At 33.0% G+C, this 27,711-nt stretch overlaps 1 protein-coding gene across 4 annotated transcripts; it reads right to left on the bottom strand.

Moving 5' to 3' along the window:
• Positions 1-1,055: 1,055 nt before the first annotated feature.
• On the bottom strand, positions 1,056-26,917 carry LOC128186937 (polyamine-transporting ATPase 13A3-like). Of its 4 annotated transcripts, XM_052856915.1 has the most exons (32): positions 26,763-26,917; positions 26,272-26,390; positions 20,000-20,088; positions 19,415-19,582; positions 16,612-16,679; positions 16,292-16,376; positions 14,701-14,760; positions 12,769-12,854; positions 12,553-12,627; positions 12,278-12,347; positions 11,704-11,838; positions 11,170-11,233; positions 10,945-11,076; positions 10,503-10,682; positions 10,177-10,322; positions 9,801-10,001; positions 9,598-9,659; positions 9,169-9,319; positions 8,419-8,532; positions 7,971-8,127; positions 7,700-7,820; positions 7,446-7,570; positions 6,805-6,971; positions 6,586-6,696; positions 6,152-6,231; positions 5,592-5,744; positions 5,169-5,265; positions 4,969-5,041; positions 4,039-4,189; positions 3,719-3,864; positions 2,579-2,751; positions 1,056-1,714 (listed from the first exon to the last, which is right to left on the bottom strand). In XM_052856915.1, exons 2-32 carry the CDS (start codon positions 26,276-26,278, stop codon positions 1,250-1,252), a joined length of 3,912 nt encoding a protein of 1,303 aa, XP_052712875.1. In that variant the 5' UTR covers positions 26,279-26,390; positions 26,763-26,917; the 3' UTR covers positions 1,056-1,249. The 4 variants fall into 4 exon arrangements, with proteins under 4 accessions (XP_052712875.1, XP_052712876.1, XP_052712874.1 ...); XM_052856916.1 differs by lacking the exon at positions 26,763-26,917 and having other exon boundaries at positions 26,272-26,496; XM_052856914.1 differs by lacking the exons at positions 26,272-26,390; positions 26,763-26,917 and adding an exon at positions 23,804-24,066.
• Between the last annotated feature and the right edge of the window lie 794 nt (positions 26,918-27,711).

Here is a 27,711-nt window from a genome sequence, read left to right as displayed (position 1 = left end):
TTTTGATAACACATAGACTATAGAAACGATACACATCAAAAAAAGGAGAAAGAGAGGGAGAAAAAGCTAACAATATGGTATTGGTAAGAAAAGATAATAACAAAAGTGTTTTGTTGCTGCAATAAAAGTATGTACTGATTTAAATATCTGAACATTGATATTAAGTCCATGATTTGGAGTACTATATAGCATTTATTCAAGTAAAAGTTGATGATCAGAACTAATTATGATAATTTTTCTGGCCTCAAATAGAGTAATTCTACATGATTCATATTTGGGACATTTAAAAAAATAATTATAAGCATCTTCAACAGAATCTACACAATTAACACACGTTGCGGTTGCTGTTAAACCATGATTATACATATCTGCCATTAACATGCTTGCATTGTTCCTTAATTGACAATGTACATGTGTATTAGATTTTTTTTTTACGTATCCCAAAATTGAAAAGTTGATTACTTTTTCTACAAAAATAAGAATTTAATAGACTCTTAAAAGAGGATATACTAGAAGCATTTCTAATGTGATCTGGTAGTTCAAGCCATTGTTTGACAGTTGAAGGGAAAAAACTGTCCATATAAGATGTAGTTCTTATTTGTGGAATTTTAAATTGTACATCACAGGTTCTTAGGTTTTGGCAATTGAAGATATTCCTGCCTTTGAATTAAATTGATGGTAAATTCTTAAAAATAAAATTTCCTATAATCAATCACTTGCAAATCCAAACTATGAGGTGGTCTGTATTTCACATTATCTAAAAATGATCACACAACTTCTAAATGAATTTCATTGTTTTAACATATCGCTGCATTATTTTGAACTCTCGGATATAATAATCAACATCAAGTGACCACTGACTGGCACTGAGCCATGAGCTCCTAAATATAATTTCTTCGAGTCCTTCCAAACATTTCTCAAGAGTTGAGGGAGGATTAACTCTTGCTGCAGAGAAAATTCCTGTCTTGGTGAAGCACTTGCCTACACATAGAATGTTGGAAATATGACTTTGGCTTATAGAAATACAAGTAAGTATCAATATAGAGGGAGTTAACTCGTATTATTTCTTTTTAATATAAAAAACTGGTTATAAAAGTTGGATACTGAACATATATTTAAAATATGTACTGTCTTCCATGTACATTAAATTAAACTATATTTTCACAAAAAATGATAAAAACAGAGGCTAACATTCAATAACTACCGGATACACATTATACTTGGTAAACAAAATGTACTTAAAAAATGATCACAGTTTTTGGGAATTAACGTCTGGCCCCTGCTCATCTAAGTCCATGGCAAGATTGTCCACACCTTTATCGAGATCATCAGCAATCAACTGTGACTCGTCATCGATGTCCCCATAGAAGTTGTTGCTGGTGTTGGTAGCCCCGGTGTTTAATGCTGGTTTGCCATTAAAATCTCTGTGTGAAGTCTCCATCTCCACAGATCGCAGGGATCTGATGCTCTGGGTCTCACTGGCCGAGTCTAACAGACTACTCAATAAACTGCTCTGGTCAAAGTCTCGAGCTTGCTGACTGTCCAACCTCTCAAAAGCCTGTGCCAGAGATTCAGCTGAGGAAATATTTGGCCATGAGCTGTCCCTGACTATCTCCTCCTCTACAATCTCGTACTGATATTTGGAATTAGAGAAAATGTCCTCTATCCAACACTGTAATCGCTCTTTCACAAAGTAACTGTCAATAATGAATGTCTGCAATAAAGAACAGGCTTATTTGTTAATTATATAATTGTTGGTACATGTATATTGGACATGATGTATTCATTAAGTATGTTAATTTGTTGTCTTGAATTATTCATCCTGCTTTAAGATGAAGGTAAATGCTGAATATCCTCCTAATTCAAATTAACAAAATCACAGTCATTTAATTCTTGGGATTTTTTCTCTGACTTACTCTGAGAGGAGTTATTCCCCTTTAATTCAGAAAATTGTAATTAATTTAAAAAAAACCCCAAACAAATAAAAGGGTGTGTGACTAATTTCTGCTGGATCCCCTTTACCCATCGATACCTATAGTCAAACATGCATAATGTAGATTCCTAATGAAATGCGAGGAATTGATATCTGCATAAAATTGCGAGAAGCAACCATTGACAATTTTAAAATCTTAAATGCTTATATTTTTCAGACAGTTTTGAATTATAAAGAAATTATAACAAAAAATAGCCCTCTCGATTTAATAATCATTTGGTACATAAACAGCAGAAGCGTGGAATTAAGTACTTGCATAAAATAAGGAATTTCGTTACAGTATTGATTTGATAAACAGTTGACACTGACAACAAATCTGCAGATCGAGCTTGTTTATAATTCTCTGATGGTGTTGAGTAACAGGGAATATGAAAACAAAACAATAGAGTTTATCTTGCTAGCTTTTGAGAATAATGCATGTTATTCCAACTTAAATCTCCTGCGCTGATTTGTACACTACTAATTAATTGTGAGAAAAATCTCAACATAATTAAGAAGGAAGTTATCATTTGGAAACCAACTGATTTTGAGAGGTAATTTAAGCAAGACCTAAATGTTATAAGAAATTTTCAGAATGAAATATACCTCTATGAGATAATCTACGAAGAAGTTGATGGCTGCAATTCCTAGATAGATCAGTCTGTAGGGTATGGAGGGTGGAACTTTCAGTTCAAAGAAGGTGGCTACATCCTCTATAGGGTAGATGTTCAGCCAAAGGTTCATACCAATGCACACAACCAAATTGGCAATGAAAAGATCTGTAAATTAACATGGAGATTTTTTTTAAAAACAGAGACATGTACTATATTATATTATTATTAATAAATTACACTTAAATATGAGATAGGATGGAGTTTTTATGATACTGTGGTGCAAAATATGCACAATTATTTCTCACATACTCAACAAGGATTGAATGAAATTTAATTAGTTCAGATTTTGCACAAACTTTATTACAATGTAGCATATTATCTGCCTTTGGACCAAAATATCAGACTAACGTTTGCAACAAATGCATTTAATTTGAATGAACTGAATTCACTGACTTAAAAACATATGTAAATATTTTCAAAGAATTCAAAATTGTATATTTATTTATAACAGAGTATACAATCAGATAAACAGAATACAACATAGGTCGATACTACATTCTGTAAACTTATTCCGTTTAGCAGGACTATCGTTATTTAGGTTGCCTTTTGGATTGATTTTTAACTTTTATTGAAGCTTCACTGTACTTCACTTATGATATACTAAGCTGAGGAAAATTGCATGTTCTGATTCATGCATTAATAATACGGTTTAAACATGGTCATTAACTTTCATATGGGGCAAGAATGGACTTAATTTGTTTTGATGATAAAAAGAAAATAAAACAATGAAAATCAAGTTTTTATAACAATATCAGTGTACATGCAAGTTTCAATTTGAGTACAAAACATGACATCATAATACGCTTAGAATGATGTCATAATGCTCAAGAGGAGATATATTTCGTACTGACAATGTATAGGATATACATGGTCTCCACATGACTATAATGTTAACCAATGATTTTCTTACAATTTAGCATGAGGTAAGGTATATACATGTATATCATATAGTGTTATATACATGTAATTTAACCTTTGGCCTATCAGGCTTACAAGTATTTTTGTGAAGTCATTTTCTTTCTCTGCACATATTCTATGCAAGGATATAACTTTAAAATTGTTGAAGACTCACAGTTTGTAAAAATAGTTTTTCTGTATGGCCTTCCTTTGGAAAATATTATTGCCAAGGTGACATACTGGTACATGGAGATGACAAACACTGCCATATTTTCATAGCTTGTATAGTCGTCATCCTCATTTACTTCATATGGGACAAACCTAATAAATCAAACACACAGCAAAAATAATACTAAGAATACCTACATATATCATCTGAGTGGTAAAAATAGAGAAATGAAAACAAATAAAAGAGATATTCATTTTCGAAAGAAATTTTTCCAGTGTAGTATTTAGCAAATTGCTGTCAGTGCTTGTGTATGTATATTACATTACCATGGCTGATCTTGAACGTTGAAATAACAGAACACTTGAGCAGCAGTCTGTATTAACATGTGTAGTAAGATGGATAAAACCGGCGCTACACTAAACAGGCTGACCAAGGGCGGGTCCTTGGATAATTTGTCATAGGCATTGGTGTAGCCAACTGTAATCAAAATAATTAAGGCATTAAAACTCATGGGTGGATCCAGGATTTGGAGTTAGAGGGGGCGCCAGTTGTAGGCAGGGGTCTGGGGCTTTGCCCCCTGGCAGCTCCTGGATTCAAGATATTTTGTAGGGTAAAACTGAAGTGTTAAAAGTCTGACTTTTGTGAACTTTGTCAATAATAAATTTGTCATTAAGGCGTTAACAAATGTAGTATACTTAATTGTATTTACATGTACCCGCTTAAAGATTCTACATCACTTTTATTTGTTAGGCAAACTAAAGCAAATCTAGCGCTGAAAACTGCCGAAGGGGGGGGGGGGGGGAGGGGGTAGTTTATTATTTTGATTGTAATATTATATAGACCTTGATTTTTAAGACATGAAATTTTAAGATTATTGAGCAAATAGTTCAACCCCAAATTGTACATAAAGGGCTGCTTATGTTTAAACATGGGATGTGATCTCATCCTGCATATAAAGCTATAATTTTTTTTAAAAAGTACCAGAAATTATTTGTAGCCTTCTTTTTGACTAAAACTGGTACAAGAAATTGTTATTTAGGGGCAAATTTAACACTTGGCGAGGGTATTGCTCTCTAATGACAACATCTAAGATTTTTCAAAATAATCTACATCTTGATAACAAAAATTATGCAATGAAAACCAGTTTATCTCTGGTTAATTATGAAAAAAATTGTCAAGGATAAAAGTAGGTTTACAGTGCCAGTATTGGAGCTGGTTATACACTCTAACTAGTGGGCTCACTATGCTATACTTACACGTTACACTGAGGGACGTCAACAGGAATAAATCTATGTACAGGAACTCAAAGTCTGTCAGGTTGGCAAAAATCTAGTAAATAAAAAATTCTAAGAATACATGTATATATATATTATGTGTATAATTTAAATTTCATAATAAAACACACAAAATATTTCTTATTTTAACTTTATGTGTATGTTCTAAATATTAAACTCACCCAATACAGAATCAAAACGGAGACAAACTGAGTCAAACTGTAGCAAGCCATGTACTTGAAGATTCCAAATGAGGTAACTAGAGCTGCTCTCCCTTGCCTTAAAAACAAAATAACCAACAGAATAGATCAAACAATCTTTCTAATCATCAGTGAATGCAGTTCTAAATTAACTTAGAATCATTCAGACAATAGGAAGTACGCCAAAAAAAAAATTCTGCATGCAATTTGATATCTCCACAACAAGACTCCATCTAACAAATTTTATTGTTCTTTTTACAATTGACAGCAAACAAGGAAATGCAGCTACCACAACAATTGGATCAAAAAATTATCAAACCATCAAGCAATATTGTTCCTGGAAAATTGTAATAATACACTCTCCAATGGGGGTTGTCTTTGCAAAATGCAGATGACAGAATTTACCGTATGAGTGTTGGGACACACTCAATGTTGGGTTGTTTGGAGGTAAATGGAGATGCTACGGAAGCTTCTGCTTCTGACAGGGAGATTCCAGCGTGAGCTGCCTTCAGTGCTCCGCAATCATTGGCTCCATCCCCACACATACCCACAAAGTACCTGAATGAATAAAGATGAATAAAGAAAATGAATTCAATGAACACATCAAAATACGATAACAAATAAATAAACCTGGATGCCTCAATAGGAGAATCTGTACATACATTGTGTACATTAATTCATGCATGCTTATAGTTCCCAAAAACCTTTTAAAGTCCTTGTCCTTAAAAATTATTGCAATGCAATCTTGAATAAAGATAATAATATACTGTTTCTTTATTACAGTATTGATAGATAATAATATACTGTTTCTTTATTACAATATTGATAAAAAAAGGAACTTAGCAAAGTGAGTTTGATTCAGTTTCTGAACTTTTAGGACAAAAATGATCTACAACATGACAGCATATCAGTACACTATCACATTCCTGGATTTTCATCAGTGAGGAAACAGTTTCATGTCTTACCCTAGTTCCTGTAGAACTTCTATAAGCTGTGATTTCTGGTCTGGGGACATCCTGGCAAACACAGTTCCCCTCACACATATCTGTTACAGAATCAATGCAAAATGTGTTAGAATACTCAAACTATGGTCACATTGAAAAGAAATCTATATAACCTTGATCAAGAAAATATAAGTATCTATGACCTTGACCTCTACAGTTAATACATATATATGTTAGAGGTCATTCTCTCGTATTAAATTTGAGATAGATTTTAGTTACAAATATAAGGACAGAAAACCAAACAAATACTGGTTATAACTATGATAAAAAGATTTGAGAAAAAACAATATTGACAGCTATTCAAGAGGGCACTAGAAAATTTGACCAAAGTTTTTCACCAATTTAGAGTGATGATTATGCAGTATTTCAATAGAAGTTTCATCAAATTAGCATACCTTTTGTAATGTCAATGGAAAATGCTTTCTTATGATAGCCCATGACCTTCCATCCAAAGCAAAGTGATAGTTAGAATCCGTGCTGTCAGGCATGGCAATTTTTGTCTCTTTCTGTGGGAAAAAGAAAGCATTTCACTTTCAATAAATTTCCATATCAAATCATGAAAATAATGACATGATATGATATGATGCGAGAGAAAGAGAGAGAGATTTTTTCACAGTAGATTTTTGGTGATGGTCTTGTGGATCTTCTGTGTACATGTATTCCAGCCAGGGATCATTTTTTCCAGTGGTTCCTGGAAATGCTTGGACCAGGATGATTTTTTGATTCTCACCAACCATTCCACATTCTCGAGCCACACTCAGAGCAGTCAACATGTTATCACCTAGGAGGAGGAAGAGCAAGTCTTAATCCAGCAAAAGCAATAATCCAAAGCCCTATTGTAGCCATTTCCTTTGTAATCCCTTATCTATAGTGAGATGTGTGGCATCTACATCTGAAACACTTCTCTAACAAAATGAACAATGCAAATTGATTCTACAGGTACATGTAGAATGAAGGGCTATTTTTGCACAATCAAACTTGTAAATAATTTTGCTGTTTAAATTCACCTGAAATAGTTGTGCTTTAAGTTAGATAATTATCCATTTTGAATTTTAGTTTCATGTCAAATATGACCATAAGCAAAAATTAAAAACAAACTTTCAGAAAATGTTCTCATTGTGGCAGAACACAAAATAAAAAAAAAACCATCAGTTTAAAATTCGTTTAATTTCTCAATATCCCTTCCCCCAATGCAATCAAAATTACGGCAATGATAAGTATCATTTAAAGAGACTGTGTTCTACGAGCTACAGACCTGTGACCATGATTGTTCTGATGTTAGCCTCCAGGAGTTGGTGAATGATAGGTGTGGTCTCCGGCTTCAGTCGGTTCTCTAGCACCAAGAATCCCAGAAAGGTAAGGTTCCTCTCCACTTGCTCTCTTCAAAACAATGAACATTTTCAGTTTTTTAGAGTATGAGCATTAATTTTTTTGCTAGCTAATTCTCTTTACCACTTGAAAATAATTTAAGCTGATAAATTAAATAATTTTTTTTCTGGCGATCTATACCTTTGGATTCTTTGTATTTTTGCATACTTCAGTTTGGCTGGGAGAGATCTATGAGCAAGGGCCAGCACTCGGTATCCTTTTTTGGTGTATTCAATCAATACCTCGTGAAAATTACTTGGCACTGAAAAGTTTTAATTGTTTTACGAGATGACACATAATGTAGCGACAAACACAATACAATATAAGAAACTTTGAACAAAGGTGACATCCAAAAGACTTTTCAGCAAAGCCAAAAAAATGAAATTATATGCCTATCACAGAATGTTCTTACAAGTTTCTGGCTTGGAGAGGGAGGCAATCATCTCTGGGGCTCCTTTGGAGAAGAGTTCAAAGTTTGGAGCTCCGAGTTTACGTGTGATAACTGACATCCGCTGTAGACTGGAAGCAAATGTAAATTGTCTCATGATGGCAATCTCCTCAGTTATTGGCTGAAAAGACAAAATCAGACCATCTAACACTCACAATTTGTTCAGTTTTCCCCAACAATCAAAGGAGAGTTGTGCAAATACAATGTCAAATCTTTGGTTCTTATACAAATACATATTACATGTTCTTCAGTGCTTTTTTAAAATACTCACTACATGTATTTAGAGAATTAGAAGCAAAATACATGTACAACTATGTTTTATTTTAGGTTAAATTGGGAGCTAATGATAATCTTGCAATGCTCCTAAATGGTCATCCACAAAATGTTTACGGTATACTTTAAAACACCTTACCACAAACTGTTGATCGAAGGTCCCCTTGCCGTTCCTTGCCCCCTGGGGTCTGACGATCGTTGGGACGATCATGTCATATCTGCTGGCTTCCTCCTCCCCCGGTTCCTCTAGTTCCTAGTCAGTTAACAAAAGCAAATATAACAAAACAGTAAACATATATGTATTTAAGCTCATTTCATAAGAAGAAAAATGTCTGGTTAAAATCTAAGGTGTTTAAAAATTAGTTTTGAATGATGTAAAGATCATTACTGTCAATAAGTAGAGTATCTTCTTCACCTACCGGTACATATGTCTATTCTTATACATCAAAATATAGATCTAATGTGTTCCTGCAAATTTACTCTCAATATTACTCTCCAACTAACATAGATTACTTATTCTATGGCATCAAATGTACATGTGGTGTGCTCCATGTCACATACCAGCACCCCTCTCAACTCCCAAACACCTCAATCAATTTGCACCATCTTTTATTTTTCCCAAACATCCATGAAATTCAATAGAGATTATGCTAATTAAATCGTTAATCATGTTCATCATAGTGCTCATGTATTGTGTTAGTTATATGTATGTTGGGGTTTGAAAAGAAATTATTAAGGAATATGTTTTTCCAATGCCATTTGAGGACAGAAAAATGGAGTGACTTTTATCACATATACAATAAGTATGAAATATGGGGCCTCCCTCTAGTAAGGAAAGGTCCAGAACCTATGCCCCCCCCCCCCCCCCACACACACACACACAACATACCCACTCAGTGGCATTGAACATGATGAGATCTAGTGGGTCTCCACTCAAGACGCCATTGATGATCGTGAGAGAGTGACAGGTTGTCATGGCGTTCAGAAGCAGTCTTTGGTCTGATGAAAGCTGTTTTATATCTTGAACTTCCTCAGCAAATCTGTGTAATGACAGAACTTTTGTATTGATCAACTGCCACCAAAAGACATTTCATACTTAATGCAGGTAAAACTTGTTTAGTATACAAATTCTGACATAATGTTACCTAATAAAAAACATGATAAGTCCCATACAGATATTGCCATACATTCTTTTAAAATATTTGATCTCATTGTAACAAATGATGGATTTACTGGGTATGGATATACTACAGAGGATTTTTAAAAAGGCTCCAGATATTTCCTATAAAAAGTCTAACATGGGTACTGTTTTACATACCTGCCATCCTGGACAGGAACAACACTCTGCATGTCTAATCCATCCTCTGTCAGTGTGCCAGTCTAACACAACAAAACTAAATAATTACAATTTCAGTATCTTAATACTTTTCTCAGTAAAACTCAAACTTTTACCAATCAACTTTACAGAGATGACAAAAATCCAAGAACTTTATAAATTGGAAATAATATTATAGAATTTACCTTGTCAAAACAGACGGCATTGATGGTGCCGCTGACGTTGATACTACGAGGGCTGATACAGTAGATTTGACCTCTCTTCAGTCGTCGCTGGGCGAATACGATCCCTATAGTGAGAGCTGCGGGCAGGGCGGGCGGAACAGCGATCGTGATCAAGTCCATGGAACGCAGAAATATATCTACAAATGCTTCATGCTCTTCAACCTGGAAAACATCGAATGTCCAGACTCTAAATGTATGTTCAAAAGCACAACAGTACAAAAATAACTGGTAAAGTTTAATTTTCAGAGAGTAAGTATTGACTCTTTCCTTTTTTCCCTACTTTCTCGTACTGTTTTTTTAATCTATAAATGATAGCATACACTAAACTCCTACATACCATTATCACCACTGTGTAAATGAACCCAACTCCTGCAATTGCTGCTAGAATGGCAACAAATATGTAGGTGTCCCTGTTAAACTTAAAGTCAACAGGTTTAGGATGCATGATAGAACGAACCAGTTCACCTTTAGCTGTGGAAAAGCCTACAAATTGAAAAAGAATATTACTCTTTAACAATCATCCAATGGGAAAGTATACACTGTACATGCATGTATAACTCAAGAGACTCAATGAATTAATTCGTTTTTCCATCGGCACAAATATTGCTTGAAGAGATTACTAATTTCCACTCTGAATATCAGGGGAGGCAACTTGTGTCTTACCAGTCCGTAAAACGACAGCTTTCACCTGTTGGGAGCCGTAAAATCGTGTCTGGAGAATGTGTGTCCCACAAAACAGGACATGTTTGGAGTGTTCCTTTAGGTTAAACAGGATGTCCTCCCCGCGAGACTTGGAAATCTTGGGGTTGGGTAAAGGAGTTTTTGTAACAGGAACACTCTCCCCTGTAAAATTAAAGTGTGATTTAAGGCATAAAAAATTCACAAGTATAATCTCAATTTCTTCTCGTCTAAGAGTTAATGACTTTCAATTTCTTATTTTTTGTTGTAATTGATCTGTGTGGCCCAAAAGACACACACTCTTCCCTGTTAAAGTGTAACATGGAATAACAAAAAAAATCCCAAGCGTGTGATAAATTTTTTTTTAGATGTGATGTTTCCATTTCCATTCAATTCTATAACCAATCTATGTGGATTCGTCAGCTACCTGTGAGCATGCTTTCGTTCACAATGCAGTTTCCTGTCAAAAGCACGGCGTCACACTGCATCACACAACCATTCCGTGGGATTGAAATGATGTCACCAGGAACTAGGTCATCAGAGCAGACGTCAACAAAATCTGGTGTGAAAAAATCAAAACATGAGTGATTTAGTATATCATAGATTTATACATCAAAGAATAGATAGGATACTTTAAAACTTTGTGTCTGACCTTCTCCATGTAGACGTGATACTATTGTGGATGATTCTATGGTATTTCTCAAAGCTCTTTGCATCTGAAATACAGTAAACGTCAATTGTGTACATGTCAAGCAAACAAATGCCACTTACGCGACACAGTTTATTCATTTGATAGATCATTTAAATACCATACCATTTCATTGCAATCACTAATCATACATGTAGTTATAAATACTGGAAAATTGAATATAAAATATTGGTTGTCTTGATATATTTTCTAATAGTCATCATCAAGAGAAAACTTGTAATACAAAAGTCAAGAAAAATCAACCCTGTTCTATTTTTGTCCATTTCACCCTTACTACCAATGAGCAAATCAAAGTTATCACAAATTCAAAAGTGATAAATATCTCTTTACACAAAAGTGACAAACCTGAAACAAGGCAAAGAGTGATTACAGGTAAACAAAACTGAGTAAGTACGAGAATTTCAAAATAGCTTGTAGAGTATATGGCAGACTCAAAATTACAATCTGGTATCAGAAGAATGTCCATCATCGGCGTACCTTTCTGGTTTGGTAGATGGTGGCAGATATAGAGACAACAGATATGACAACAATACAGCTGGCATAGTAATAGTACTCATCTGCAAACCAGATACCACAGCTGAACATCTGGAAAATGTAGAAAGGGGACAGCACCTGCCAAAGACAAGAAAGGAAGGTGTACCAATGATATATTTGCCTGTGTTTTCTGCCCACAGTTGAACAGTCACTCATCTACCCAATAGCTGCTTAAGAAATAAGTATTTAAATAAATGACCAAATTTTTAAGTTAAAACTAAGCACAACAATTTAATTCATTTTATCTTATTTTGTTACTTTGTCTAAAATTATTGGGAAAATATAGCTATCAATACACAAAAAAAAAATTATTTAGGGAGCAAAACAGTGTTATGATGCTGATTAATTTATTATGCAATTCTAAATTTTTCAGTTCATCATACAATCATAATTTGACATGTACAGCATATGCACATTAAGACTTGACTGTTGGTGAAGATAATGCATTTATGCATAACTGCCATTGATTATTTATGTGTTCCATTATTTTCCGTATGATCAAGTCTTGTAGTCTTACCTCCTTAAAGAGAATTCGGATGATAGGGGTGACATGGATCTGGATAGAATTGGAACCAAACATGGCCACTCTAAAATTTAATTACTTTTTATGAATAACAAAGTCCTCAATTTCTGAATTACAGTACAAAAGCGATGCATGGAATATTTGGATAAGACAAGATATAATATGACATATACATGTAGTGTACTTTTTTTTTATTGTTTTCCCTCATAAGCTTTTATAGCTTTGTAGCATTGACAGACTGAGGAGGAAGCTTTAATGTTTAATTATACCTCTCCTGTTGTTGTGGGTATGTCAGTCCCTTGCATGCATGGAAATAGGAACACTTGGTGTTTTTATCTAGACCTCTGAAAAAAAAAATAAATTCAAATTCCTGACGGTTACAAAAAAAATAAGAAAGATGATGTCAAAATTATTTTTTTCAAAACAAGAAGCTGTTAATGTTATGTTTATATTTTATGATAAAAGAGTTCTTTATATGGACTTACTCTAGCTTTTTAAATGTTTGAGACTCATTGCTCCAGATGTACTTGATCTTTTTGGTTATGAAGTAGCGCACAAATTTTCTATTCAGCTAAAACGACCACTCAACAGTAAAGTCTCAACCACAGACAGCTAGTGTACTGACACATACAAATGTACTATAATGCATGACAATTATTATAAAATACTAGCATAATTCAAAAATACAAAACTATGCAAATAAAATTCGAACTATTCATATCCATATTCACACAGTGAGGTAAATATTAAAGTTACTCTTACTTGAATTTATTCTTTAAATATCTGATTATAACATAGATAGTTTTATTTCAAAAATGTTGTTTATTTCGAAAGAAAAAACCCAAAATGACAACATGACATATTTTCTCAATTTTTCAAATTTTGCATCATTTGAGTTACACTATATATATATACAGTACAAGAAGGTTTAGTGTGTTGGTGGCAGGTAAAGGCAATGTGGATGAGATTTATTTCCTACGTAGTATGTCAGTTATTAGCAATGAATATGACATGATCCAAACCCATCTTATAATCACAAGTAAGGTTAATAGCACTCTTATTAGTTTATGACCACACAATGTAAAAAATGGGTTTTTAATTCTTAATAACCATTAATCAAACTTACATGTACACTACACCAAAAAGATTTTCTATCTTACATTAGAAATTAAGAAAAAACATTTTTGTGAGAAGTTCATCATTAATCTTTAAATATCAGTTCACAGGAATAATCTTGATAGTTAATTAATGAAATAAGTTATATATCAGATAATGTACAGAGGGCTATTTTTACCCTTCCGTTTTCGCTCTTGCAAACAGTTTTGCCCATTACTTGAATTCAACCAAAAACAGTTGTAATTAAAGAAAGATTAATTTGAGACATTGGAATTTGGCCTGGTGTTGCCTGCTGACAACAAGGGCAAAAAGAAGCGAAAATAAAACGGGCGCAAATATACCCCTGCATAAAGTATGTTATAAACTTGCTACCGAGGAATAATGGCATGCAATAGGTTAGATTTATAAGTTCTGATATTTTTAGTTCAATCTACACTTGTAACATATGAACCTTTTATTTAACTATCAGTAGCTGAAAATTCTAAAAACACCCAGTACTGATGGTTTTACAATTATTACTTAATTGTGGAGAAGTAATACATATAAGCTGAAATATTACTAAGCATGCATGCAACTTATCTGCACCATTGTAAAAATCTACTTCAAAAATCGGTGAGATCCCAATATGTAAACAGAGATATGATTGTGTGGGAGAATCATTGCTTTCTATGATGACTTATTAAGTTTTGCAAAATATAAAATGGAAACCCTCATGCAGAAATCTACAGCATGAATTTTAGTCAAAAAATTGATATATAAAAATCAACCCCCCCCCCCCAAAAAAAAAAACCCATGAATCTATTTATACAGTTATATTAGGTAAAATCCTGAAAAACAATTCAGATTACACTAAAACAATTGGCCTTTAGAAATGTAGAAAAATATAAATGTTCACAAAATACACATAGTTATGCTCCAAGAAGCTCCATATTCCATCAACCAAGCATTTGCTACCAATCCCCATTATGCAAAAAAATAAATCAAGTACACTGTAGTGCAAGCATGCAGAGCAATTAACACAGTCTAATCTAGTTATTACTGGATTGCAATGCTCCAAGATGGAAATATTAACAATATGTTTTTCATGAATATATGAGAGTTTTATTAATGAACTAGCACATGTGCATGCATTGAGATGGATGGGTCTTGTTGATAGTTTTGATCAATTTAATATAAATGTTAATTTATCTACTGAAACTATATATTTGAATCACTAAACTATCTATCTACACACAGCCAAGAAAAAGCTGAAAGCAGCAGAAGCCTCAAATTAAACATAATATTGAAGGTATTTAAATTACTTCTAGAATTCGGTCTACTTCTGAAACAAGTCCACTTGAAACATGGTCATCTGTTGGAGTCTATGGAATAAGCAAAACAAGAAGAGAGAGTAAAATATCATGCTATAGTTTTAAAGTCAACCAAACCTAACTGAGACCCCTCCCAATACTGGGCATCATTTTTGAAGATGGATTTAGCAGATAGTAGCATATACCCCCCACTTTCAAGGACTATAATAAAATAAAACTTGATTATAGCGAAGTCCTAGGGACCAGTGGATTCAATTTGCCATAACCATATTCTATATAATGAATTTGTAATTACAGGTATAGCAAAATTCTCTATATAACATCTTTTCTTCAAGATGTACTTTAGCTTTTTATGCTCATTGAGGCATTATTAAATAAAATACCTTCTCTAGAAACCTAAACAAATTTTGATGATAAATATTATAATAGTGATTTTTAAAATTTTTTTTAAACAATTACGGTATGTCAATTGGTATCGCTATTAAAGTTTTAAAACTATAATGAAACAATTTGATGTTAGAGATTGCTATTTTTCACCTCTGCGGTTTTCAAAATCAATTTGATATATCTGTAAAATCGTTATAACCAAGTTTGTTTTAATTGTAAAAGTTTGGAGGCTTTGTACAGAATTTAGCACGGCACTGCAAAACACTTCACTGTATTGGAGATTTCGCTATATCCATGTCTGTAATAAACAAGTTTTACTGCATCAAATATTAACTCTTACCAATTGAATTGAAGACCTTTTCAAACACTTGATTCACAGACATAAATCGCCCCTGTATAACCTTAATGACCCCCCTCTCTTCACTCTGGATTTATAAAAATTGTTTCAGTACAAAAAATACATACTTTTTATTTTATGATTTTTGATATCTGTGTACTCTAGATGTGTGACTGCAAAATTGTTCATGATTAAAATCTCACCTTGCACTTAACAACGATGGAACCAAAAGTCCCCCCCTGCCCCCTTTTAAAGAAACCTGAATGTTTCTTATCTGTACAAATTGTAAATGTAAAACACAAAACTCAACTTTTTTAGGATATTGATAAAATTGATTAAGTTCACATACAGATGAAATTTTAAGACACGCGACAATCAAAGGCCACCCAAGAAACCACTGAAGACAATATTTATGACTAAATTTTGACCTTAAAATATAGGTAAGTGGGTCGGCATAGTTTCTTCTCTAAGAGAGCACACATTTACTGGTATATGATAAAAACATTTGTACAAGTACCACTCATAATTTAACAGAAAACACTGTTTATCCCAGCTTAAAGGAATTCATCTTCACTGGGTTTATGTAAATATCTAAATAAGCATGATATATAACAAAATTGTTTCAAATGATTTATGCAACTTGCAAATTAAGTGCAAGCATGCATGCATATACCCGGTATGTTGTTTTACAACGCAACAAAAGTAAAGAGAATTTGATTACAGTTCAAAATTCTGTTGTCACTGTTTATTTAATAATCAAAGGATGTAATTACTGCAGTGTCAAAGTGATCAAGCTGTGGTGTCAGAAAGATCGAGAGGGAGGGATTTTATTGGAGGGAACATGGAGTTACTTTGTACCTTTGTGTCTCCCATCTTCAAAGGTGTGTTACTGTCGTATGGATTCTTACTAAAAGCTATGCCCATCACTTCATCCTTTTTAACGCTGCAGCAAAAGTTCAAGGTCAAATATAATAAAGCATGCTGTCCGCAAACATAAAGATGGTATATGCAAAAATGGAAACATATCTCAAAATCAAACAATAATTGGCTACAATTCAAAAGCACTAAAACAATGAATACATCAATATGGAGCAATTTTAGTTTGCAGGATTGCTTAGAATAAAGTATGGGTAGGTAAAGGTATAAATAGAAACAAACACTGAAAACAAAGTACCTACCCTGCCGCTGGCTGTCCATTTTTACTGTGGACTTTCACTTTTGACACAAACCACTGCTTATACTGGTCCTGTTACAAAAAAGCACAAAATAGATATATATAATTAACTCAAAGAACGATTCCTTATAACTTATATTTATAGAATTTTTATAATTAGCGATTGTACGATTAAATATTAGAATATTGACATATTTATGTGATTTTCATTTCTTTTAATTACCGGTATGCAAACCCAGCTTGCGCCCCAACAATACATCATTTAAATTTATTGGACGTAGTCGATCGTTAAAAACAAAATTGATTCATAGTGTTATCAGAGATAAAGCAAGTAAAAAATGTAAAAAAAAAAAATTCTTTTAAAGATATGTCTTCTAACTATATAAATTTTTTCAAATTTAATCCAATTAACATTTGGATTTGGCAAATTTTGATAAATCATTTTATATTTACATCTACCAAGTATGACTCCCTCTATTTCTTACAGAAACTTTTAGTTAAATCATAGCTCTGTAGAAACAGCCAGACTGAAATCTACATGCCGCATTTATCAATTGGTTGAAACCTACAGCCACCTCAGAAAAATCATGGACTGCACGAAGTAATCATGATGATGTCAGACTCAAATTCCCATAGGGCCAATTTGGCTGTTTCTTTTTGCAAACGTACTGATTTACATTAACAGCAATTAGAGAATTTTACTTAATTTTTCCAATTAAATTATTGATTTGTTAAAAGAAAGAGTTAAATACTGTAAACCAACTTTTATTGGCGTGCGAGAAATTTTCGCGAGGTTAGCGTGAGCCTTGTCGTCGCGAATATTTCTCGCCGCGAACCAATCCTTTGTCTATAATTTTTATAACAATACAGGTCTGGATATATAAGGCTTGGTTGCAAACATTAGTTGTCGTGAACCAGTTTATTGGCAGTTAATCGCAAAATATAGTCGCAGCGAATAAAATTGGTTTACAGTATAAACAATAAAAATTTATGCTTTTTTTGATGATTCCAGTGCGGGTTATGAAGGTAGCAATCATGTCTCCATGACCTTCATGAATCACCAAAGAAAGCAGTTTATTGTTTAAATAGAACCTTGGACTTTCGGTTGGAGGTAGGTACCGGTATCTATTTCTTGCGTCAAAACAAGTTAAAAATGACGCGGTTTCAAGCAAAATATGCACCAATTGCGTAGTCTTAGCTCAAAAGCCAGACAAATCTTGTTGATTTCAAAGAGCCATGGCTGAGTGGCCAGCAATTATAAAATAGAGGGGCCTACGTCACATTGCTTTTTGACACAACTACCCAAAGTACAAGCTCTTGTTAAAATGGTTCTATATTAATACCGCTCCTATGAGAAGCCCGGTGCATTGTGTGACATTACTTTTGGATCAACCCTTGTAGTTAAGGCTTTAAACACAATATTTACTGCATTTATCGATAAGGGCAGTAATTTTAGAGTGTTTAAACGCAATATATTTGTAGCAATGTCAGCCATCTGAATCGAACATCAAAAATAGCATTTTATTGGTTGAACTTTACTTACAGACTTTTGAAATTATTCATACATCAGGCAAATGAAGATGCTTAGATTATCTTTATTGTCATTTAATAATTATGCTTCACAGAATGAAAAGTCAATGTTTCTGTTTAAGCAAAGAATTCACCACATACAACTATTTTGAGATAAAACAAAAACATTAGCCTGATATGAACTCTTAATTGTTTTTAATCAAGCTGAAATTTTGATTGAACGAGAAAAAAGCTCTATAGATTAAGCATTATGGAGATTTTATTCAATTATGCATACCATTATATCCTTTGAACAGGCCTAAGACCCAACTGGTAATATATATGTAATATGTGTTTTCAGTATGTTAACAAAGGACGTTGATTTATTATTATCGATTCTATAAACATATATTGGCTGATATCAAAAATACCTTGAATTTTTATCCTCATACATGAAAATAACAAACTTTTACACATCAATTTTATTGAGTAAATCAATAGATTAACAGTGGTTCAAAAAGCATTGAAGTTAACTGTTATATTATTGCAGAGATTGCTAAAACAGATATCATTTACCATGAACAATATTGAATAAGATAAGGGCAATAATGGCAACCTAATTAAATTGAACATCAGATTTTGTTGTACTCATGTTTTCTTTGCATGTACATATGTACATGTAAAGTTTTTACATACTGGTAATTTTCATTTGAGCCATTAATGCCATAAACTTCAAAATTTGACATCATAAAGTTAATCTTTTCTGTATTTTTGCAAATTTTGTATAACTATAATAATGGCTTATTTTTATGTCAATCAGATTTTTTTCTTCAGGAAACCTTAACTATAAAGCGCAAGCTTGAACAAACAAATATAATCATTGAAGATATATCCATGCCAGAACTAGTAACTGACAGAAAGATTTCGGTTGTTCAAAACAGCACTCTAAATTTGTAAATTCAAAAGATGATAAAAAAAAAAAAATGAACATTTTTTGGCCAAATTTTAAAAATAACCTTTAACTTCTGATATCATATAGTGCCTGCGAGTTCAAATTATGGAGATGAAAACATATCTTATACATGTGCAAACTCTTCAATGAAATATCAGAGCAATCTTATATGTACCTGGTACCTGACACACATACTTTAAAAATAGTGAATCATGGGGGCTTAATTTACAATAACTCTCATCATATAAAGTTCTTTGTGATGAAATTTATTCATAATATAATGAGGTGAACCAATTAACCTTTCTTGTTAAAAAATTAAGATAATTAACTAAAACCAGTTTCTTACCTTGAGTATGACAACTTTGGCTTCTGACAGTGAGCATTCAGTGTGTGTAAACTTGATGAAGAGATGAGGTAACCAATAAAAGAAGAGGCGAAGAAGACCCGCAGTGATGATGATGAAGAACCACACAATGACTTTTCTGATCAGACTGGGCCGATATCCAGAGATTTCCTGTTTTATAAATTAAATCTATTAAATTTAATTTATTTTGACATACATGAAGAAAAATTAATTTTAATGCAAACAGAGACAACACACAATAGAATCAGATATAATCAAGGGATAAAATTTATTTTGATCGGTGATCTGAAAGAGCTGTGGGACAGTGTGGGTATTCCATTTGTTTTATTAATTATGATGAAGTTCATTATCCTCTCTGAGGCAATATTTACTGTTGTTACTGTTGCCCTCAACCCCTGTCAATATTTGTAAAATATGATCCAATATCATTCAATACACAGCTGTGATCTGTGACTTTCTTCTGTTTTTTAGTTGTTCTGATTATGTCTTTTTAGTCTTTTGTTTAGTTGAATCGTGATCGATTCAATAGTGATCAATTGTGATTGTTCCAAAGATGATCTGAATTACCATTTGGTCTTCCTGCCCAGGGTTGACATACTGGAAGCCACTCTTCATCGGGGGAGGGCCCGACAACCCGACCTTCACCTTCACTTCCTCTGTAAAAGAAACCACATTTAATATGTACCATCATTAACTTTATTGTTAAGTACATAGTTACATGTTTGTACACAATAAAATTTTGTTGTAACCAACTTAACCCCTACTTTTTTTAGAGAAAACAAAATACATGTAGTTGTTATGGCCATATTGATTTGACCTTGACCTTTGATATTGTGGGTATGATATACATGTATGTTAGGTAAAATGTCCCAATAACATCAAGTGGAGATTAGCCTGGTTTGATCCTTTGCTCTTGACATTGAGATTGATTTATCAATATAGGAATCATCTACTGAATCAATATAGGAATCATCTACTAGCTGTTGAAAAGGGAACATGTGTACTAAGTCTGATACGCAGTACTCTACATGCAGGCTATTTTTTCCTTTGTCCAAAGTATTTTGCCCCTTGCCCCTTGCCATGTCTCTATACCTCAAAATCAATAAATGTCTTCTACAGTACTGTGGTTTCATTAATATTCAAGGGTATCAATTTTCGTGGATCGATAAAGTGAAAATCACAGTTTCAAGGATACGTAAATTCGTGGCCAATGGCCATATCAATACAGAATGTTAACAAGTGAAAAGCTGTCAATGTGACAGCAAACCGGGTTTTCTTTTATGTAAACTGTATCCATAATCCATGTCAACCCTTATCCAGTGAAATGGAGTACCCTACATGTATATGCAACATTTTGCCAAAAAATGACTAAGTTCAAAAGCTAGTATTTTTTCTATAAATTATCGGAAATCAAAATCCTAGCAATATGCACACCTCTGATATATGTACAATTGATCTGTAAAAGAACAACTTCCTATCTTGAAAACTGTAGGAGGAGTAATCCGTACAATGAGGGTACCCTATATGCAACATTTTGCCAAAAAATGACTAAGTTCAAAAGCTGGTATTTTTTCGATAAATTATCGGAAATCAAAATCCTAGCAATATGCACACCTCTGATATATGTACAATTTATCTGCAAAAGAACAACTTCCTATCTTGAGAACTGTAGGAGGAGTTATCTGTACAATGAGGGTTCCCTATATGCAATATTTTGCCAAAAAATGACTAAGTTCAAAAGCTGGTATTTTTCGATAAATTATCGGAAATCAAAATCCTAGCAATATGCACACCTCTGATATATGTACAATTGATCTGCAAAAGAACAACTTCCTATCTTGAAAACTGTAGGAGGAGTTATCCGTACAATGAGGGTACCCTTTTGGCAGCCGCCCGCCCGCCCGCCATCTGCCCACCCGCCCGCCATTTTCACCATTTTAATAACCGGATTTTTCCGTTGGAAAACCCGGTTAATAAAAATTGCACTTCAATGAACATTTTATTTCGTGGATCAACTAAACAACGAAATCCACGAAAATTGGTATTCAACGAATATTGATGAAACCACAGTATATTCAAAGCATATATTCACCAGTTTGCCTCACTGGAGCTTTGATGTCTGCAGTGAAGCAATTAAGGAATGTGTTAAGATATTGATCAGAAAACATTTGATATCTACATGTGACCTATATTATAATGACAATTAAACCAGCACGAGGTGCAAAAGGTTCAAGTGTTTTTTTTTTTTTTACCAAATAATGCTCATTGTCTGTCATCACTGTTGTAAACTCCTTAGGTGAAGGGGATTAAGGCTTGTAAAATGGAAGGGCCAATCCCTTTTTAAGAGGAAATAATTCTACTAAAATTTGATGGCATTAAAAAAGAAATTCTTCCCCAAAAACGGGGTGGCATTTATGCAAGATTTTTGTAGGATATGATAGTCATTCAATTTTATTTTTCCAAAACCCTGAAGGTTTTTTAAGGATGCATATATGCATGTACTATATATAATTCTGTACAATTGTACCCCATTCATCACACAGCATTGTTACATAATCCTATACCACATCATAACTCAAGGGCAAATAATAAATATTACATCATATAACTTTTGTGAGCTGTAACAATGCATCACCGCAGACTTGTTGCTGGTTCAAATAAAGGACTTTATTTGGTATATGGTCAAATATTTGCCCCCAATTTTAACCAAATTTTAAATAGTATCGTATACAACTTAAATCTTCATTAATCATATTGCACAGAAGATGCCTATCACTTTAATCTTGGTTTTAGTCATCATTGCTCATTCGCTGTTTATCTATGACATCACCTAAATGACCCAATTCCTGCAATTTTGCAAACAATTGAAAATATTGTCATTTTTTCTTTCATAATATTTTGCATTCAAAAGAATAGAGTGCAGGTCTGCGATTTTAATATATGTTTTTGTTCATATGAGAATACACAATTGGTACTTGAACAAACCTGCACTCGATATTTTATTTCGCAGTCAAAAAACCATCGGAAAACACCCATATTTTGCTACTACAAAACATCAATTTATCAAAATAAGACAATCTTTATGACGTCATTTCTATATTATGACGTCACTGTGGTGATAACGTTAACCTTTTACACACTTATTTTCAATATGATTTCAACAATCTTCCACCTTGTTTTTAAATCTCTTTTAAAAACTTTAATTTTGGGGGCGAAAAATGCATACCGCACAATGTGACATAGTCCTTTCCTTTTTTAAAAAATGTTTTAAATTGTGCCCAAGGTGTAATTATTACACTAATAATACAAGTACATAAATAGATACAAAAAATAAAAACATGTAGGCAGTCTCAGAGCTATATTGCTTACAAATGACTCTAGAAAAGGATAGAAGCTAGACTCTTTTGGTGAAGTCTCAAGATCGAAATGTCCCTGTTATGGGATTTTGTATTGCAGCAAGCCCGGATGATAACGTTGAAAAATTGCGCAATGTATTCCGAGTGTATTCCGAATGGAGAAAATATGTAAACATTGCCCATTATAAATCTCCGTAAGGAATCTGTTTTCGTTCCTGTGAATTAAATTTTTCTGAGTGACAGTTGAAAATGTGTCAATGAAATTATCTTGGAAATTATCCCTTTCAACTTTTACAATTGCACTTCTTTCACAGGTATGTGTATTTTTTTAAAAAATCGTCCAAATGCGCTGCATAAATATCTTGGGACAGACTATAGAAAAGGATAGAAGCTAGACTCTTTTGGTGAAGTCTCAAGATCAGATTTTGGTATCTGTTTACATATAAAGCCTTGAAACGATGGTTCACTCAATGTATGTCATGTTTGTACTTTACTCTGAGAACTGAAACATTATTAGCTAAGTCATATGTCTCTATAAATTTCTGACTTAATAAACATTTTGATCCAAATGAACAAAATTTTGAATGAAATTCAAATAAAATTAAGGGATTTGCAAGCTAGGTCTATTCAGCATGGATATAAACTGGTAATTTTATCTCTGATATGTTCCAGTTTACACCAGTACCTTAAACTACCACGGCAAGGAGAATATACAGATGTGTCCCTATAAAACAAAAGTTCTTTATACAATGAAGAGACTTTGATTTTAACTATCGCCAAAGAAAATATATGCATATTTCAATTAAAAACAAGATCTTCATACAAATTTAAAGACTTGGCTTTTGAAATGAAATTCTTCTAACGGTTAATGTGGTAAATAGTTATCAAGCTAGCTGTCAGTGTTAACTTCAGTCCACTAGTGCCATTCATAAAACTCTTCTAATAAATCACTGCCTGCAAGGTAAATATGTTTCAAATTAACAGAATTTCTGCTGTCAGGTATTCAAAGACTTACTTTTCTTATTCATATCTCCTCACAAGCAATTGCACACATGTATTTCAATCATGCATATCCAACTTTTCTCTTCCATAAAATGTAGCTGCTTCAATGGACACATTCAACAAAATATCTGTCCGACTAAATTCACATACAACCTGTTCTGCTAGAGTGATCCCATGTAAATCTAAGAGGTGTGATACCATGAACCTTCAAACGGATATTGCCCTCAGGTAATTTGATTTAAAAAAGTTGAGGAAACAAACATTCAAAAAACATTTTAAGATATATATCTGTAGATGGAATGGCATGGCATATCTCTCCATTTATACAGCTTCTACCTATAATTTTTTAAATCGTGAACGGAAAAGGATTTTTTTTATACCAGTTTCAGTGATTTATGTTGCTAAATGTCACAATCATTTACACTAAGCTTAATTTAATTTTTTGCCGCTGAACTTGCTCACCATGCATATATTTCAAAAAGAATTTTGTAAAAGTACTGTCATAGAGCTTATATTATTTTCCTTTTGCCGCTGAACTTGATCACCATGCATATATTTCAAAAAGAATTTTGTAAAAGTACTGTCATAGTGCTTATATTATTTTCCACTTCTGATGAATTTGATGAGTTTGTTTAACTTTAAATACTAAATTTACATCTCTCATTTGAAACAATGCACACATGTTAAACTGTATATGATGAATTTAATGATCAATTTCAACATATATTCACACACACAGAAGTCTTCAATCAGCTGTATCTAAACTGCACCAAAACTACCTGTACAGGTGACTTAATTAGGACAGGGCATACAGGTATAACCTAAACAAGGTTTAACGTGAAGAAAGGATAGAAAACACGATGAAATTTATCTCGGTAAAGTTCCTCGTTACCTTTTATAGTGTGACCGTGTGTGACACATTTATTCACTTAGTAATGATCTGTCTGTGTACACAGACTAGGAGGTCTAATGGAGTCGATGACCAAAGGCCAACGACGTTAGACAAAGTCACACTGTACCATAAAGCATGGCCCATTTAAATCAAGGGGCCCATGGGTCTTAATGATCACCTCAGTAAGATTAAACTTTGTAAGTTGTATCACGTGCTAAAATGATTTACTTACTAACATTACATAAAGGAAACAATTTTTAAAAAAAATTCTCATTGAGAAAATGTACAGAGATGCAAATTATAGACAGCTTTACATAATAGCTTCAATACCAAATTTGGCTAAATTCATTACTTATAGAGCTGTGTAAAATAATTAATTCTGTAAACAAAACAAGGCCCCCCTCCCCTCCCCCTTTTTCTTGCAATGAAAATTTTTCTAATCTACCGGTATATACCTAATTAAACATTAAAATAGAAGTTCTATGGGTACTTCACACCTGAAGATTGGCTAATTGTATATTTTTTTTGCTTGTCAAGATTTCAGATGTCTAGCTGCCCTCCCTTTGTAGTGCTATATGTGCCTGATACACTCTTTTTATAATCATATTACCTTATATCAAATACATGTACCAGGTAGACTAAGTATATATTTCAACTTTTCATTTATTTGAATAACATTGCCCTTTTTTCCTATCACAGGTTAGACTTTTAACCGAATTAGATAAAGAATATGTTTCAAGTTTTGATACACATGTACTGATTTAATATACACACACAAGTAGTCTGTTTACATCGAATACAGAAACAATTCAGGATAAACAGACAGTGATGATGGTATAATTTTATTGACAACAGCTAGTATTCCTTATTGAAAACTTCACAGTTCAGTCATTTCAAAAGATTTTGTCTAGAAATTTCAGACAGTTTGACCACCTAACCACTGGGTGTTTAGGCATCTAAAGACTTATTATTATGAACAAAATTGTTAATTTTCTCAGATGAAAAAAATCTGCATTATGAAATAATAACAACTTTATTTTATAAATAAAATGTACTTTTGTTTTAATTTTAGCATCTTACTTAATTGATAGGTTTTATTCAAATTTGACAAATAGAAATTTATCAATCTAGCTGCCATTCTGTAGCTCCTGAAAAAAATTTAATGGATGACTTAAGCTCCCAAGGAGTACATCCATTTTTTTTCAAACCAGGAGCTACAGACCTTCAGCTATTATCAACAACAATTCTTTTTAGAGTAAGAAATAGCAGCTCATATTGCCTATATAAATACTCATTCACAAGAGGGAATTAGAACACCAAATCTTGCAGAGGGATACGAGTCTTAACAATGTTTTACAACTGTCAAATTTAGTTGAAATATCTCTTCCCCTGATGAAGATTCAATATCTATTCAATATGATTTAGGCCAATATACATATTAGGTACCAAGTAGAAAGGGTAATACTGTGTTAGTGTATTAATGTTAAATTTTTGTCAATAGAAGTCAAATTAGTAAAATAATATTATTAAATATATAAGTAAAAAATTGTTAATATAATAACTTTAAATAAGACATCAACAGATATTACCTGTCATAATGTTTAGCTCTGTATAACTCTACCCACTGTCACCTCTCCTTGTCTGAAACATCCATGAATCGGGGTGGTAGGACAAATTTCTATCCCACCACCATAAATTTCTCGAATACCTAGAAGACAAGGGGCAATCAGTAGATGTTAAATTGTCCAGGGCAAAAAGGGTGTATTGACTATACTCTGGGCCAGCTAGGTAGATCTATCCATAGAATTCCACTTCACCTGATAACAGGTTATCTATATCTGTCCCAGTGAATAACTCTATATGGTCAACCTAAATTGTAGATAAATCTATCATTTCTCCCCCTGTCTACATCTACACAGCAACTACCTGTACAATTCATCATTTGAGAATAGGACAACACAATTAACATACAAACAGTAAACATTTCGAGGACTGGAGATTTCAGATGGAATTTATACATAATTAAAAAACCTTAGGACATACTTTTACTTATTCATTAATTTGCGATGATTATCGGTACCTGAAAGTTTTCAAAGACCCAGCATATTTTCTCTTATTCCGTGTGACCAAATTCTGGGCAAGGGAGAGAAAAAAAATATCCAAATTCTTCAATAAATAATGGAGGTTCATACACAAACTCTCTGACATAAAACAGCCTCAGTTATCTCATATTTTCACCACTTAAAATTACATCATCTATATCAAATTTCTAAGAACACCTTGAAAAATTATCTTCAGCCAACAACAACTCCTTTGTCAAATAACTGAGGGACGAGTTTGATAAACAATTTAAAAACAAGCCTCAATGTTGTTTAAATCACAATGTTTTTCTTATCTAATATATTTAGATTAACCAACAGTATATGTAACCTGATTTTAAAAATGTATATACACGTACATACATGTAAGAATCCCTAAATGTTGACCCTGACCTTTTGTAGAAGTTGTGCAGAATGTAGATTACATGTAATTTAATACCCACACATACAGTCTGTGTATCTGGGCCTACAGAAAATTTAAAAAAATCCCTCCTTTTGAAACGATCAAGTTTACCCTGACTATTTGCTAGTCAATGAATAGACTATGGTAAACACAATAAATAATGACAATTATTCAATTCTCATGAAGACAATAAACCAAGCACTAAGGGCTGAAAAATTTCTTAAAATTCTGTCAGTTTAATTCTGTAGTTTAAACTATATATATGTACAATAGGGTGTACGAAGAACTATAAATATGTCCATTAAGGATTTAAATGCTTCACCTAATGGCACGCTTGTATTGCAGCATGAAAATATACCTCTGCACAGGTGGAAGTTGACAGTGAAACAGGATGACAAGAGAATCTTTCTTTATATGTTGTATCATTGAATGGAGTTAGGTGAAAATATTTTGAACAACTCTTTTTTTCTAAGACTGACATAAAAGAAAAAATAAATGATGAATAAAGTCAATATCACCAAGGTCAG

The sequence above is a fragment of the Crassostrea angulata genome, chromosome 6, assembly GCF_025612915.1.
Source record: "Crassostrea angulata isolate pt1a10 chromosome 6, ASM2561291v2, whole genome shotgun sequence".
Classification (NCBI taxonomy): domain Eukaryota; kingdom Metazoa; phylum Mollusca; class Bivalvia; order Ostreida; family Ostreidae; genus Magallana; species Magallana angulata.
The sequence above is the reverse complement of the archived record's forward strand: the minus strand, read 5'-3'. Positions and strand labels throughout refer to the sequence as shown.